Genomic DNA, 14,252 nt, shown 5'->3' with positions numbered 1-14,252 from the left:
ACCAAAGCGTTGCCGATTTCGATTAACTGCTCTTGGGAAACGACAGCAATGGAGCCGAAAGAAAAGTATATAACGCTGCACTCCTTTTGTTTTTCCATCCATTTCATCACTTTACCAGCAAGTCCGGTGGAACCGTCCAAATTGTCATTGGTCGGCATCAGCGGTCCAATGAATTTAAGTATTTTACCTTTCATACACGGGATGTCATGAAGCGTCTGTATGGCTCCGGGTTCCAGGTCTTCGAAGGAATTAAATAGAATCGCTTTACAGCATTTGATCGCTTCGATCCCATCCAGATTAATGATCTTGCTACTCTCCTGCATCGGTGGGTTCGTCATATCTTTCTCCTCACCGGCCGCTGCACTGCTAAAAAACGTGTCGTCGGACACAGTGGGTGTGTCCTTCGTGACACGCGTTCCTCCAGCAATGAGCATGGCCGGAAGGACGCTGACAATATACAACGGAATTCCATTGTCGCGGCACGGTTGGCACGGCGCATGATTGAAAATGTCACAAAACACCGCATCCACATGAGGTAATGGTGATCCCGCTCGGTTCAGGCTGCCGATGAAACGAGCGTAACGCGGCGCTTGATCGTACATGATGTCCATCAGAGTGCGCAGCTGGCTGAAGTTTTCGTCCAGGTTGATGGTGAGTTCATCGTCGAAGGTGTGGAAACGGATAGGTGCCGGTGGCAGGAGACCGCGTTTGCGGATGTCGTTGGCTTTGGACGCGGAGACGACGAACGTTACATCGTGGTGAGGAATGATGCGTTCGGCCACGGACAACATGGGGATGTAGTGACCGAATGCCGGGTAGCTCATCACGAGAACGTGCTTCCTCGTAGCCATAATGCAATTGTTGGCAAATGTCGCTTTTATTACAGTAATGATTGAAAGAATATTGTAGGTCTCAAGAAATTCGTGTGTATGGTAGATGTTGGAACAACTCAATAGCAAAAGCACAGCGTTTAGTACTAGACGAGTTTGGCTGTTAGTGTTAGCCAGACTGTAGAATAACAACTGTCAGTATGACTGGTATCGGCTTCTCGAAAACGCGGTGAATGGCCTACCCGTAGACGGACGAGGTACATAACACTTTGTAATAATTATGATTGTGTCTACTTTCTAGCATGTACAGTACTAAAATACGAGTAATTGTGCAATTGTCTATTCCCAGTATTGATTGTATTTGTGATTGCCGGTTAAAAATACGTGGCCTGCATATCTTATCCGGTTCAAAGTCGGTGTTACTCTGTTTGTGGCGGGGAACTACCGTTTTGGATTTTATTAGTGTTATTTAAGCGAGACCCATGGAACGATCTATAAAATTAAACACCAATTATTATTTGCCCTTTGCGAGTGAGCTGCACTGAATGCACTGCTGTACGAGTACAACAAGTTGACAACTGTGCAAGTGGCAAAATCGTTGCAATCGTTTTGATGTCACTATGTTGGCGCATGACAGCTGACAACAGCTCCCAGTGTTTAAGTAATACTGTAATTCACGAACAATAAGACCATGACAAAACATTATGCTATTATAATTTTGGTTCGGTTTGACGCTTTGGGATCCAGGCGCATGCCTGTGTGCGATTTAACTACTCGTATATCGTTTGAATAAAAAGCATGCCTTAAAATACTAATGTAGCGAAAACGAATGAGGCTATATTATAATTGGTTTTATACTTTGTTTCCGGAGAGAGCACGTATCGGAAACATAGTACAACAAGTATATCACGAAAATTCTATCTGCAGCGTTAAAGCAGCCTATTAGAAATACAGACAATTCCACAGCTGCGACGATAAATGTTTAGGATCTAAACATTCCCAGACGGAAATAACATAACACCTAAAAAAACGATTATCAAAGCATCAAATAATAGAATAAATAAGCATTACAATGTGACACAGTTGCAGCAGATTTGTTGTAACGGTCGAAAACAGTTTTAAATAGCATCCAGAATTTCAAGCAAACTTTTGGTTGAGGGGCCATTTTCTCCAACTGCTTCTCGGGCCTTTTCTCCCATATACTTCATCTCTTTCGCAAAGGCCGTTTGTTCCACGTCTCCACTTTTCCACCCAGCAACGGTCTCGATGGCATCAACGATCTCACTCGCCGGCACCGCTTTTTTATTGAGCATGCCGGTGCCCTTGACCTTTAGCCCAATCCCCACTTGCTCCACCAGCACCGCATTGAAATGCTGGTCACCGAACATCGGCCAAGCTACAATCGGCACACCAAACGAAACAGTCTCCAGTGTACTATTCCACCCACAGTGACTGACGAACAGAGCGGTTGCCTTGTGCGACAGGATGCGTTTCTGTGGCGTCCATGGAATAATAAGGTATTTAGAGTCAGGATTGAAGCTGTCAGCAGACTGGCCTTTCATGCCTTCGGGAAGGTGCACCTGCAGAAAGGGTCGCAATGACCAGACGAAAGGTCGATTCAGCGACATTAGTGCGTTCGCTATCTGCACGGTTTGTTCCTTGGAAATCACCGCGATTGATCCCAGAGAGAAATAAACCACGCTGCGCTCTTTTTGCTTGTCCATCCACTGCATGATCTTTTCGGCTAAACCGTCATTATCAACCGCTGAATCGCTCGGGGTTGTCAGGGGCCCGATGTACTTCAGGATTTTATCCTTTGTTCGCGGATTCTGCTGGAACGCTTCCAGTGCTCCGGGCTCCAGTTCCGCGAACGAATTGAACAACATCGCGCGGGCACCTTTGCAATTATGATGATGGCCAAACGCCAGAGTCTTAATGCTTTCCTGAACCGGCAAGTCAGCCGCCTTCGTTCCGTCTACCTCATCCTTAAAGAATGTCTCATCCGGCACCGTTGGTGTATCTTCTTGAATGGTGAACGCTTTCGCCATCAAAAACGTCGGTAAGACGTTGACAATATATAATGGAATGCCCTTGGCTATAATCGCGTCGCACGGAGAGTGCTGAGTGATGTCGCAGAAGATGGCATCCACAAAGGGCAATGGTGAGTTGTCGGTGTTTAACATACTGATGAAATGGTTGTAATAAGGTTTGGCGCTCTCGATAATATTAATCAAAACGCGGAGATCGGTGAAGTTCTCGTCGATCCGCTCGGATACATGGTCATCCACTGTGTGGAATCCGATGGGAGCGGGAGGCACGAGGTGGCGCTGACGAATTTCTTCCCTTCGGGTATCTGAAATTACCACAGTAACGTCATGGTGTGGGACGATGCGTTTGGCCAACTCCATCATGGCAATGTAATGGCCAAACGCCGGGAAGGCCATTGCCAAAACATGTTTACGGATCGGCATTTTCAGCTGAATATCGCGGCAACCCTGGAAAAAATATTCAACAGAGTTTTACGAGTAATGAATCTTGAAAACAATACGGAATTGATCAGTCCAGTGCAAGAGCAGCTAGCGGCACACAGCTGTCGAGTAGAATGTGGCGATCTTTGTTGTTGTGCACTACTTAGTCTATTGTGGTGTGCTATCTTATCAGCTGGTAACACAGATCGATTAGCCTACCCAGCAAATTAGCAATTACTCAATGAGCCAGGGTATTTATCATCGAATTCCGACCAATATCTTTTGAGACAGCAAAAATCGATGGTTCTGTAATTGGCGGCAAAACATCAATTCCCTTATGGTAGATGAAAAAAGTAATTGAATTTGGCGGTGCTAGGCCTAATTTCACTGGGTGCAAGACTGACGTAACACTGACTAGAGTAGTACTTATTTACCTATGAGTACTTATAATATACAGAGCCCTAAATGAAGCCAGCCAGCACAAAAATGGTTATTGAAATTTTTGAAACCTTAACACTTTAATCCTCAAGAATGCTGCTCATATGGTATTATGACATGTGCATTATACAGTATAATAAGTCTCACTTTCCAAGATCTAACTCAAAGCATGTATAGACAACATCTCCAGCCTATCTTATCTACTGTAGGTCAAGATGCCGGCATTTTGTTTACTTAAAACAATTACTTGCGGTCGAGGAAGATTCAACAGCTGCGCAGATTTGGCTAAATTATTCAACGTTTAATCAATCAACATTCCGCAGTTAATCTGTGTCAATACTCTAGTAAACGTTTGTATTGTACTTTATACCACCTCGAATTTTCACATCGTGCTCGATTTGGCATTTTAGAAGCGCGCGGATGGCCGGTGAACTGGCGACATACAGAGTATCCTGATGATGGACCACAAAATGCAACGAGAACAAAATTATCGTTCAAAAACGGCTTTTTGTTTTGTACTCGTATGTGCAACTGGAAATATTGCGTGCTAACATAGATTTTCATTTAATTGCAAGATAGAGTCAGTAAACAAAGAAATCTCTGTCGGTACTCGCACTTATATCACCCGATCTAGATTCCCTGCAGGATTTCCATCAAACTGTTAGTTGATGGTCCCTTTTCTGCAACTGCTTCTCTGGCTTTTTGTCCCATAAATTCCATTTTCTCTGCATATAATGTTCGCTTCTCCTGCCCCGCATCCCATCCAGCCACTGTCGCGATAGCTCTAGCAATCTCCTCGGCCGGAACTGCAGTCGGATTCTTCGTGCCGGTACCCTTGACCTTTATCCCGATTTGCCTCTGCTCGACCAACGCCGCATTAACATGCTGATCTCCAAACATCGGCCAAGCCACAATCGGCACACCAAACGAGACGGACTCCAGTGTACTATTCCATCCACAGTGACTGACGAACAAGACGGTTGCCTTGTGCGCTAGGATGCGCTTCTGTGGCGCCCATGGAATAATCAGATATTTTGAGTCTGAATCGAAGCTGTCAGCGGTCTGACCTTTCATAACTTCTGGGAGATGCACCTGCTGGAAAGGTCGCAGCGACCAGATAAACGGCCGGTTCAAAGATACCAGTGCGTTGGCTATCTCGACAATCTGTTCCTTGGAAAGCGTGGCGATGGAACCCAACGAAAAATAAACTACGTTGCGTTCTTTCTGCGTGTCCATCCACTGCATGACCTTATCGGCTAAACCGTCGCTGTTACTTTCCTGGTCATTTGTTGTTGCCAGCGGCCCAATAAATTTCACCATTTTGTCCTTCGTGTGTGGGTTCTGTTGGAAGGATTCGAGCCCGCCCGGTTCCAGTTCGTCGAACGAATTAAATAAAATGGCATGTGCCTTCTTGCACGCGCGAATGTTACCGAGCGCCAGGACTTTAATGCTGTTTTGCACCGGCAAATTAGCTAAGTTCGTCCCAGGTGCGTGTTCCTTGAAGAACGTATCATCCGGCACCGTTGGCGTATCCTCTTGGATGGTGAATGACTTGGCCATCAGCATTGTCGGTAAAGGGTTGACGACGTACAGCGGAATACCTTTGGTTGCACAAGGCTCGCACGCTTGGCTTAAAGTGATGTCACAGAACACGGCGTCGACATGTGGCAATGGCGAATTATCGGTATTCAAACTCTCGATGAATTTTTCATAATGGGGCTTACTTCTTTCGACAATTCGGACCAGCATACCGAGATCGGTGAAGTTCTCGTCGATCCGTTCGGATACGCCGTCGTCCACCGTATGGAAACCAATGGAAGCGGGCGGCAGGAGATGGCGCTCTCGGATGACCTTGTCCCGGGTGGCCGAAATAACCATGGTGACGTCATGATGGGGAATGATACGTTTGGCCAGCTCCAGCAGCGGAATGTAGTGACCGAAAGCTGGAAAGGCAACCGCCAGTATGTGTTTCCGGACCGGCATTTTCTTATCGAAGCGTTGTAGGGACTGTAGAACGGAGCTGCAAGAAAAAAGTGTAAAACTGTCGTAAAAATATGCACAAACCTGATAATTAACCTACCTGAAATACAAATGCTTTACATAAGAACAGCCGACTGCAAGATTGAATGTGTCAATAATTTGATTATTTAATGTTCTATGCTATCTAATCAACCAAGTGTATCAAATTGCCTGCTACTCTCGCGATACAAACTACCCTTGAGCGGTTTACCTCCCTCAAAGGATCTATCTGCTAGCTTGCATAATCGATTTTGATACAAATACGGACACGTCTCCATACAGATTAATAGTGGTACATACTGCTTTATCATTCTACGTATATTTTCCCTTCGTATAAGCGCTTACTGTTCTTGCTCGTTACCGGTATTAGTTATGACCACAAGGCGTACTTTATACTGCATCATGTTATACAGGCCCGTCTTTAAGGGGGGGGGGGCGCACTGGCGCACGCCCCCCCCCATCCAGAAACAAACTGGCGCAACTGGCGTCGGACCTTACATGTTAAAAAAGGGAAATTCGGAACTGGTGCCATTGTTCTTCCTTGGGGAGAACAATGGTGCGCCCCCCCTCCAAAAAGCTAAAGACGGGCCTGTATTGTTATGAATGTCTGGTGGATTTCATTGCACTTAAACATAGCAATTACATTCCAGTTTGTGCAAAATTCAAACTACAGTACTTATTAGTTTAGCGTGTCTAATCAGCGTATACGAGCCGATAAGGTAGAATCAAGTACTGTACGAGTACTGTACAGAGTACATTCGTAAATACGATGAATAATATTGAACTGATATCACAGCAACATAACTGTGTGAACAATGCTCAGTGCAACGGTTTTCTTCTACAGTATAACGATTCAACAAAAAAAAGAATTATTTATCGGAGGTTTCTCATGAATTAAAATTTGCAGCTAATAGCTCAACTTTAACATGCAAGATTATACGAGTAATAAACATTAAACACTGTGATGAATAATATTCCACCCGTTCCACGCGACAACCGCGAACAATTAGCAGCACGAAATATGGATACAAGTACTCAACGACCACGCGCATTTATTAATTAATTTCTTTCAATATTTCTTTCAAATTTTTAGTCGATTTCCCATCAGCGGCAATAGCAGCCATAGCCTTATTTCCGAGATCGCGCGCCACCTGCACGCATCGGTCCGTATTCCCGTTCCATCCGGCAACGTTTTCGATGGTCGCCACAATATCCTTGGCCGGGATAATCTCTTCTTTCCCTCCTGCTTTAACAAGCATACCCGCATCCAGGCGCTCCACCAAACCGGCATTGGCGATCTGGTCACCGAATCCCGGCCAGGCCACGATGGGGATCCCATTGGACAGGGACTCCAGTGTGCTGTTCCACCCGCAGTGACTTACAAAAATCGCGGTGGCCTTATGCGCCAGTACTTGCTTTTGCGGCACCCACGGCAGAATAAGGTAATTATCGGTAGTCCGCTGAATGTCGGCGGACAGCAGCTCTTGTTGGGCTGGGCGCAGTGACCAGATGAACGGCCGCTGGAGCGATAATAAAGCATCCGCGATCACGGCGATCTGTTCGGCCGAGACGGTGGCAACGGTTCCGAAAGAAAAATACACAACCGACCGGTCTTCCTTACCGTCCATCCATTTCTTTACCGACGCATCGGGGTGGTCCTCCTCCAACGGCAGCAGCGGGCCGACGAATCTGACGTTCAGGCTCTTCATCATCACCTTGAGCAAAACGGCCGCCCGGGGTTCCAACTCTTCGAATGATGAACTAATGATCTCACTCTGGTACTTCATGCTTTCATTCATATTCATCGCGAGGGTCTTAATAGACTCAGGGACTCCAGCCATTTGACCTTTGGCTTTGAAGAACTCTTCATCCGGCACCGTGACCAGCTCTTCGGTAATCATCGACCGTTGGACCATCAGCGTAATAGGAAAGCAACTGAAGCTGTAGTACGCTTTTAGGGATTGGTTCTCTTGAAGGGAGCGGAACGCGCAGTAAAACGTATTGTCGCAGACCACGGCGTCCACGGGGCGGTTGCACCCATGCGGTAGATTTCGGCAGAAATCCGGATAGAAGATCTCAGTGGATTTCATCATCTTGGCGAGCTCCTTTAGATCGCTGATGCCGTCATCCAGGGCCATGTGCATGTGGTCTTCCAGCGGGAGCAGTTGGATGGGGGCAGGTGGGAGGACGTTGCGCCGCTGTAGGTCGGGTATCCGCTCTTGGGAATAAGTGATCGTCACGTCATGGTGTTGGACGGCCTTTTTGGCGAACTCCAGCATAGGGAGGTAGTGGCCGAAAGCCGGGAAACAGATTACCAGGATGTGCTTTCGTTCACTCATTTCTCTGGCTTATGTAGCTGCGTTGCTCTTAAATCCTGAGCGTCGAAGCGGCGAATTTTGAATAAATGGCTAAATTGTGGTTATTAGAAAATTCTCCCTGCTGCCATCCAAACTGCGACCGGCTTAGATAGATCATGCATGCATGTTTGACTTCCCATGCAGCCAGAGAAACGGTATTTCTTCGCCTTTGTCTCGTATCGGAAACTTTTGACCCCAATCAACGCATTATCTTAGTTGAGCGATAAGCCCATAGTTCATAATCTGAGACTGCACGGAGACTGTGGATAATTCTCCAGATTTCTTCTAGCGTAATCTGTTCAGTCCTTACCATGGATTCTCGACTTTTCACTGGCTGCACGTGTACCATTCAAGTTTTTACACTCCTGCTCGTAAAAGTAAATTGTAATGCATAATAGCGCATAACAACAGTCTCGAAATTAGACAGTAAACTTTGGCTCTGATGTTGCGGTACTGTAATAGTTGTAAAGGTAATTATTTTTACTTTTCCGATACGGCAGCACAATTAAACCAAATTGCTTACTCATGGCCAGATAACGATAAGGATTGTGTGCTTTGAGTTTCAGTTTCTAGTATAGTTTAATTACCTAATCAGTATAAATTTTTTTTTGGATTTGTATGCTGCAGTCGTTTACAAATAAAGGCCCGTAGTATTACCTTAATGTTATACCTGCAGTCTGGAGAGTCAACTGCCAAAACTTTAACTGGATGAAAAGTTAGGAATTTTGTTTCCTCAGCGTCTTCAGAATGCCATAGGGCATAAATAAATACAATACCGCAAGCAATAAGCAAAAATATTATACTAGTTACAAGTTACAACCCAGTTGTAAGGTTTTCGAAAAATCAAATTTTGGCAGATTGCGTGAAGTTGCTTTAAGTACGATAATTTTTTTACGATATGATAATTTGCCAACACGAGGAAACGTTTGCAAACCAATTGCAAATCCAATAGGCGCACAGTAATTAAAATTCTTTCATCAGGTCCAAGAAATTTTGCGAAGATTTTCCACCCGGCGCCACTGTCGCCATAGCCTTATCGCCCATTTCTTGTGCCATCTGTACACACCGATCGGTATTACCATTCCATCCGGCCACCTTTTCAATCACCGCTGCTATTTCACTGGACGGCACAACCCGCCCGACACCTTGTACGACCATGCCCGCTCCCAGCTTCTCCACCAATGCCGCATTAGCAGGTTGGTCACTAAAACCCGGCCAGGCAACAATGGGCACTCCATACGACAGCCCCTCCATCGTACTATTCCAACCGCAATGACTCACGAACACCGCAGTGGCTCGGTGCGCCAGGACCTGTTTTTGTGGAACCCAGGGAAGAATCAGATGTGAGTCGCCGTTGCGGCTGATCTCCGATGCCAGGAGCGCTTGCTGGACAGGACGCAGCGACCAGATAAACGGCCGCTTTAGCGATAACAGCGCCTTGGCGATCTCCGCGATTTGTTCGGCGGATCCAGCGGCGATGGTCCCGAAGGAGAAGTACACCACGGACCGGTCGGGTTTGCCATCCATCCAGGTTTTAATCAATTCGTCTGGGGTGTTGTTGGCCGGTGGCAGGATAGGTCCGATAAATTTAATCTCCATGTGCGGTTTAATAGTCTTCAACGAAGCGGCCGCATCCGGTTCCAGCTCTTCAAAGGAGCTGGAGATAACGGTGTTGACGTAGTTCATGGCTTCTTTGTCCTTTAAAGCTATTGCTTTCAGGGACTCGGGGACACCCGCTCCGAAGGAACCCTTTGTGAAGTACTCCTCATCGGGAACTGTTGGAGCCGTTTCCATGGTCAACGCGCGTTTAATGCTCAGAGAAATCGGGAAAGCGCTGAAGCTGTACACCTTAACCGTTCGGTTTTCCTTCAGCGGTTTGAACGTGGCATACATGATTTCATCGGCAATAACGGCGGCTACCGGTGCGTTGCATCCCTTGGGGAGGCCGCGGCAGAAGGTTGGGTAGAAGGCTTCCGTGGATTCCATGATCTCTACAATCTGCTTCACATCCTTGACACCTTCGTCTAGTTCCAACGTCACGTGGTCGTCCAATGAAAGGAAGTTGATCGGTGCCGGCGGGAGAATACTACGGCGTTCCAGATTGACAACGGCCGATTTGGAACAGGTCATTGTGACCTCGTGGTACTGGACAATTCGTTTGGCTAGCTCCAGCATCGGCAGATAATGACCCAGTGCCGGAAAGCTGATCAGCAGAACGTGTTTGCGCTGCTCCATCGTTCAGTTAACCTTCTTAATTCGCCAGCAATAATTATGTTATGTAAATTACAGTTATGCAAATAAAAATTTATGTAATTTTTTGTCACTTCACCTCCAAATTTATACAGAGTAATACGGTCTTGTTGTGCGCAACTGTACATCAACAATCAACTGTTATTACGGAGTACTCGTAGCGAGTCGCTGTTGTTATCGCGCGAAACGGAAGCGTCGTTTATCATGAAAAATAGGCAAAAGATAAATTTCGACCTTGACCGATAAAACTATAGTTTACATTTTATAAATTATTGCATATGAGTCATCGGAATCAAAGACAGTAAAGTACTGACCGTGATACGTACTCGTACTGATAATGAGGTACCTACTCGTAGCGTTATTCCGGTTATGAGCTGTACAGATAGCAAAATACCGCTATTCAAGAATTTCAAGTGCTTGATGAATTTGATGATATACTGTAGATTGAAGACGCCTTTTACGGTTACTTGACAATAATAATACATTTTTGTGCTTAACTGAAAAAAAAATATTAAATGATGATGTGCAACATATAATGACCTAACGGTTCGTGAATGAGAAGCATTTGTGTTTTTGTATACGGTGCAACTCATCTGCAAGTAAAAACTAAGTTGTTACTACATATATATGTTAACTTTCAAACTTTCGGGCAGATATTTGTTGAGCAGAAGAAGGAGATTTTTCTGACAAAACAAAACAGAAGCGCTACTCCTATGAAGTCTTTGCACCGAAAATTCTTCTGACTAATTCAATCTAATTTTTCTGTAAATCTTGGTGATTAGACACATAAAAGCGCGTACTCCGCGAACAAAGCAGCTTAAACGTCTTTCACTATCTGCAATAAATCTTGCGTAGATTTCCCATCAGGAGCCACCGCCATCATAGCCTTGACCTTTAGCTCTTCCGCATTCTGTGCATACCGATCAGCGCTGCCGTTCCACCCCGCGACCTTTTCAATGGTCCCCACAATCTCGTCAGAGGAAACAGTGTTGCGACTTTTTATCATCAAACCGGTTTCCAGTTTCTCCACCAGCGCTGCGTTGACTAACTGATCACCAAAACTCGGCCAGGCAACAATGGGAATGCCATACGACAGTGCCTCTAGTGTACTGTTCCATCCACAATGACTGACGAACACGGCCGTGGCTTTGTGAGACAAGATATGTTTTTGCGGAACCCACGGCAAGATAAGATGATCATCCGTTGCATGAGTGATCTTTGATGGAAGTAGCTCCAACTGGGCCGGTCGAAGCGACCAAATAAAAGGCCGCTTAAGAGATAGAAGCGCCTCTGCGACTTGTGCAATCTGTTCCGCCGACATTATGGCAACAGTTCCGAAGGAAACGTAGACAACTGATCGAGCCAATTTCCGGTCCAAGAAATCAGTGACCTTATTATCTGGAACGTGTTCGTTGAAATGCAGAAGAGGTCCCACAAACTTGACATCGAGGTTTGGCTTGAATTTCTTTAACGTTTCCACCGCACCTGGTTCCAGATCTTCAAACGAGGAAAAAATCATTGTCTCCATGTGATCCATGCTTTTGTTCACCTTCATCGCTAAGACCTTCAATGATTGCGGAACACCCGCCCAACCCTTCGTAAAATATTCATTATCCGCAACAGTGGGTGTGCTGTCCGTAATCATCAAGCGTTTAAGGGTCATACTGATGGGGAATGCGTTGAAACTGTACACTTTGACCTTTACTTCTTGTAACGGGCTGAAGGTGGCATAGAATACGCTGTCGATAATGACCGCGTCTATAGGCTGATTGCAGCTTTGCGGGAGATTTCGGCAGAAATCAGGATAGAATAATTCCGTTGAATCCATGGTCTTGACGATCTGTTTGACATCGTTGACGCCCTCTTCGAAATCTGTCGTGAGTTGGTCAGCCAAGGGGAGTAGTTTGATCGGGGCAGGAGGGAGAATATGGCGCCGCTCCAGATTGGAAAGGTTGGCCTGGGAATAGGTCACGGTGATCTCGTGGTGTGCGACTAATCGCTTGGCTAACTCCAGCAGTGGGAGGTAGTGACCAAGCGCTGGGAAGCTGATCACCAGGATGTGCTTGCGCTTGTGCATGGTCAACTCCGGGTATACTAATACATGAAGAAAAATCTTCAAATGCTAAATTCTCGGTTCTGAGGCCGAAGTTTCCCCGCGTTTTATACAGGCTGGAAACCGCTCGCTCGTGAATAGGTCCTGGACCATACTCATCTTGTACGTACAAAAAGTTAAATAAATTAACAGGTTAGCCGATAAGCCAGAATTACGGACAATATCTGTCAAATACTCTGCACAGCTAGATGATAAACGAACTAGTCGGGCCGCATAATTCGTAAAGGAAAATTGTGGTATATTTTAGTTATAATTATAATAAGTCGCTAATGAATTTTACACAATTGTTGACAATAATGCGTTGATATCGTATCTTGTTACTGTTGTAATTACAACAAGCCAAATTACTCGTGCCTACCTATTCGTGCCGAACCAGCCGTACAATCAGGTGAGGAGTTTGTTTGTTTTAGTAATGAATTATGATAACGAACATACATGTGACTAAATTGAGTGTATTCAGAATATTAAGAATAGCGTTTGTGCTGAACCTGATGGCAATCTCCGAAACCGGCAGATTACCGTCCGACGTGTGAACAAAGTCGAAATCCATTCTGCCCGACAACAACCGTATCCGCTGCCAATTAGGAACTACCGGCGGCTTAGCCAGCACCCACCACCAGAAGCCGATAAGCCGTATAACATCGGATTGTACGGTATGTCCTGACTGTAGCGGACTACCGGTACGAACTGTGGGGATGCGCTTGGACTAACGCGGTCAAGCTGATTATTTACGTTCATCCAGTAAGTACACATGATTCAGTTCCAACGTATGCCTTAATTGCAGGATATATATTATGAGATAACTTTATCCAAAAGCTAAAACAAGCGCGCGGTGGTGGTTCGGTACAGAGTAGTGGTGCATGATCGACTTCAAGGTACAACGGAAACGAAAGCAACCTTGTGGTCTACTTACCTTGCTTGAGAGCAGATATTCATTACGTAAAATGTTTATGGTCTGTGAGTGTGGGCTTTGTACAGTACCAACTATACGCCTATTAAGTTTTAGCTTTTTCAATATCATCGACCAACTTTTTCGTGCTGGTGAATCGGGCATATATCAAAATAATAATAATAACAATAATTAATTAGAATTATTTTATGTATTATTTATTTCTTATTTTATTTTTGTAACGTTGTATGTGCACTGTACTTGCAATAAAATGGATTATACGCTTAATCAAACGTTTTTAACTTCGAAAAAAATTACGTAAAAGTGCTTATTGTTAAAAACGTGATCAGTACCGCAATGGACAAGTCGTAATGGCGCCTGGTGATGGATGTGTGCTGCATATAGGAGATAGCTGTGAGTCGAGTAATTTAATTTGCCGATTGAAGAACGGGCTGTTAACATTACAATTAACGAGCCCGTTGAAAATAAAAGCGCTTAAAAATAGCCCGGAACCGACACTGTATCGTCACTTAATAGGCTCGTTATATTTCATATTTGACAGTGCACTTTACCAACCAGCCGCAACCAATCGTGTAAAGTACGTTATAAGTGGGTCTACAGATACACAAACGTTAAAATAATCTATTTTGCTCTACATATGTGCGCATGCAGTGTCTATCCCGGCTGCTAGGGAATTTTTGGTGGCAATCATGCGTGGTACGCATAATCAGCGCAGCGTCGGTTTTTTCTTCTCCTTCTTACAATGTTCCCGCTTGTCAAGGCCGGGTACAGTGACAGCGATATATAAATAGCGCCTTGATAGATCATGTTTAACCATCAGCCAACAGAGCACAGTTGGGCGCAAAGGAATGTTCGCATCTTCTATTA

At 45.2% G+C, this 14,252-nt stretch overlaps 6 protein-coding genes across 7 annotated transcripts; all 6 read right to left on the bottom strand.

Annotated features, from left to right (window-relative positions):
* Nucleotides 1-187: 187 nt before the first annotated feature.
* Nucleotides 188-851, bottom strand: LOC129602046 (uncharacterized; the record flags this gene model as incomplete). The annotated part of the gene is made up of 1 exon (XM_055500991.1): nucleotides 188-851. A coding segment is annotated over exon 1 (664 nt), but the record flags the coding sequence as incomplete, so codon positions are not given.
* Nucleotides 852-1,681: 830 nt separating this feature from the next.
* On the bottom strand, nucleotides 1,682-3,415 carry LOC129602038 (uncharacterized). Its single transcript, XM_055500981.1, has one exon. The coding sequence runs from the start codon at nucleotides 3,299-3,301 to the stop codon at nucleotides 1,949-1,951; it is 1,353 nt and encodes a 450-aa protein (XP_055356956.1). The 5' UTR covers nucleotides 3,302-3,415; the 3' UTR covers nucleotides 1,682-1,948.
* Nucleotides 3,416-4,043: 628 nt separating this feature from the next.
* Nucleotides 4,044-6,158, bottom strand: LOC129602037 (uncharacterized). Of its 2 annotated transcripts, none has more exons than XM_055500979.1 (2): nucleotides 6,101-6,158; nucleotides 4,044-5,756 (listed from the first exon to the last, which is right to left on the bottom strand). In XM_055500979.1, exons 1-2 carry the CDS (start codon nucleotides 6,154-6,156, stop codon nucleotides 4,367-4,369), a joined length of 1,446 nt encoding a protein of 481 aa, XP_055356954.1. In that variant the 5' UTR covers nucleotides 6,157-6,158; the 3' UTR covers nucleotides 4,044-4,366. The 2 variants fall into 2 exon arrangements, with proteins under 2 accessions (XP_055356954.1, XP_055356955.1); XM_055500980.1 differs by lacking the exon at nucleotides 6,101-6,158 and adding an exon at nucleotides 5,817-5,965.
* A 415-nt stretch (nucleotides 6,159-6,573) lies between these two features.
* Nucleotides 6,574-8,247, bottom strand: LOC129602035 (uncharacterized). Its single transcript, XM_055500977.1, has one exon. It carries the CDS (start codon nucleotides 8,092-8,094, stop codon nucleotides 6,811-6,813), a length of 1,284 nt encoding a protein of 427 aa, XP_055356952.1. The 5' UTR covers nucleotides 8,095-8,247; the 3' UTR covers nucleotides 6,574-6,810.
* A 564-nt stretch (nucleotides 8,248-8,811) lies between these two features.
* LOC129602036 (uncharacterized) lies at nucleotides 8,812-10,483 on the bottom strand. Its single transcript, XM_055500978.1, has one exon. It carries the CDS (start codon nucleotides 10,345-10,347, stop codon nucleotides 9,076-9,078), a length of 1,272 nt encoding a protein of 423 aa, XP_055356953.1. The 5' UTR covers nucleotides 10,348-10,483; the 3' UTR covers nucleotides 8,812-9,075.
* Nucleotides 10,484-10,999: 516 nt separating this feature from the next.
* On the bottom strand, nucleotides 11,000-12,938 carry LOC129602041 (uncharacterized). Its single transcript, XM_055500986.1, has 2 exons — nucleotides 12,834-12,938; nucleotides 11,000-12,456 (listed from the first exon to the last, which is right to left on the bottom strand). The coding sequence occupies exons 1-2, from the start codon at nucleotides 12,910-12,912 to the stop codon at nucleotides 11,180-11,182; spliced, it is 1,356 nt and encodes a 451-aa protein (XP_055356961.1). The 5' UTR covers nucleotides 12,913-12,938; the 3' UTR covers nucleotides 11,000-11,179.
* Nucleotides 12,939-14,252: the final 1,314 nt, after the last annotated feature.

Source organism: Paramacrobiotus metropolitanus, unplaced genomic scaffold, assembly GCF_019649055.1.
Source record: "Paramacrobiotus metropolitanus isolate TYO unplaced genomic scaffold, Prichtersi_v1.0 Parri_scaffold0000315, whole genome shotgun sequence".
Taxonomy (NCBI): Eukaryota; Metazoa; Tardigrada; class Eutardigrada; order Parachela; family Macrobiotidae; genus Paramacrobiotus; species Paramacrobiotus metropolitanus.
Note: the sequence above shows the minus strand (reverse complement) of the source record. Positions and strands in the feature narration are given on the sequence as shown.

Coding starts and splice junctions, on each gene's coding strand:
- LOC129602038 (XM_055500981.1), bottom strand. CDS start 3,301: ATGCCGATCCGTAAACATGTTTTGGCAATGGCCTTCCCGGCGTTTGGC.
- LOC129602037 (XM_055500979.1), bottom strand. CDS start 6,156: ATGCAGTATAAAGTACGCCTTGTGGTCATAACTAATACCGGTAACGAG. Junction 5,757..6,100: donor ACCGGTAACGAGCAAGAACA/GTAAGCGCTTAT, acceptor TTTTTCTTGCAG/CTCCGTTCTACAGTCCCTAC.
- LOC129602035 (XM_055500977.1), bottom strand. CDS start 8,094: ATGAGTGAACGAAAGCACATCCTGGTAATCTGTTTCCCGGCTTTCGGC.
- LOC129602036 (XM_055500978.1), bottom strand. CDS start 10,347: ATGGAGCAGCGCAAACACGTTCTGCTGATCAGCTTTCCGGCACTGGGT.
- LOC129602041 (XM_055500986.1), bottom strand. CDS start 12,912: ATGTATGTTCGTTATCATAATTCATTACTAAAACAAACAAACTCCTCA. Junction 12,457..12,833: donor GGCTGGTTCGGCACGAATAG/GTAGGCACGAGT, acceptor TTCATGTATTAG/TATACCCGGAGTTGACCATG.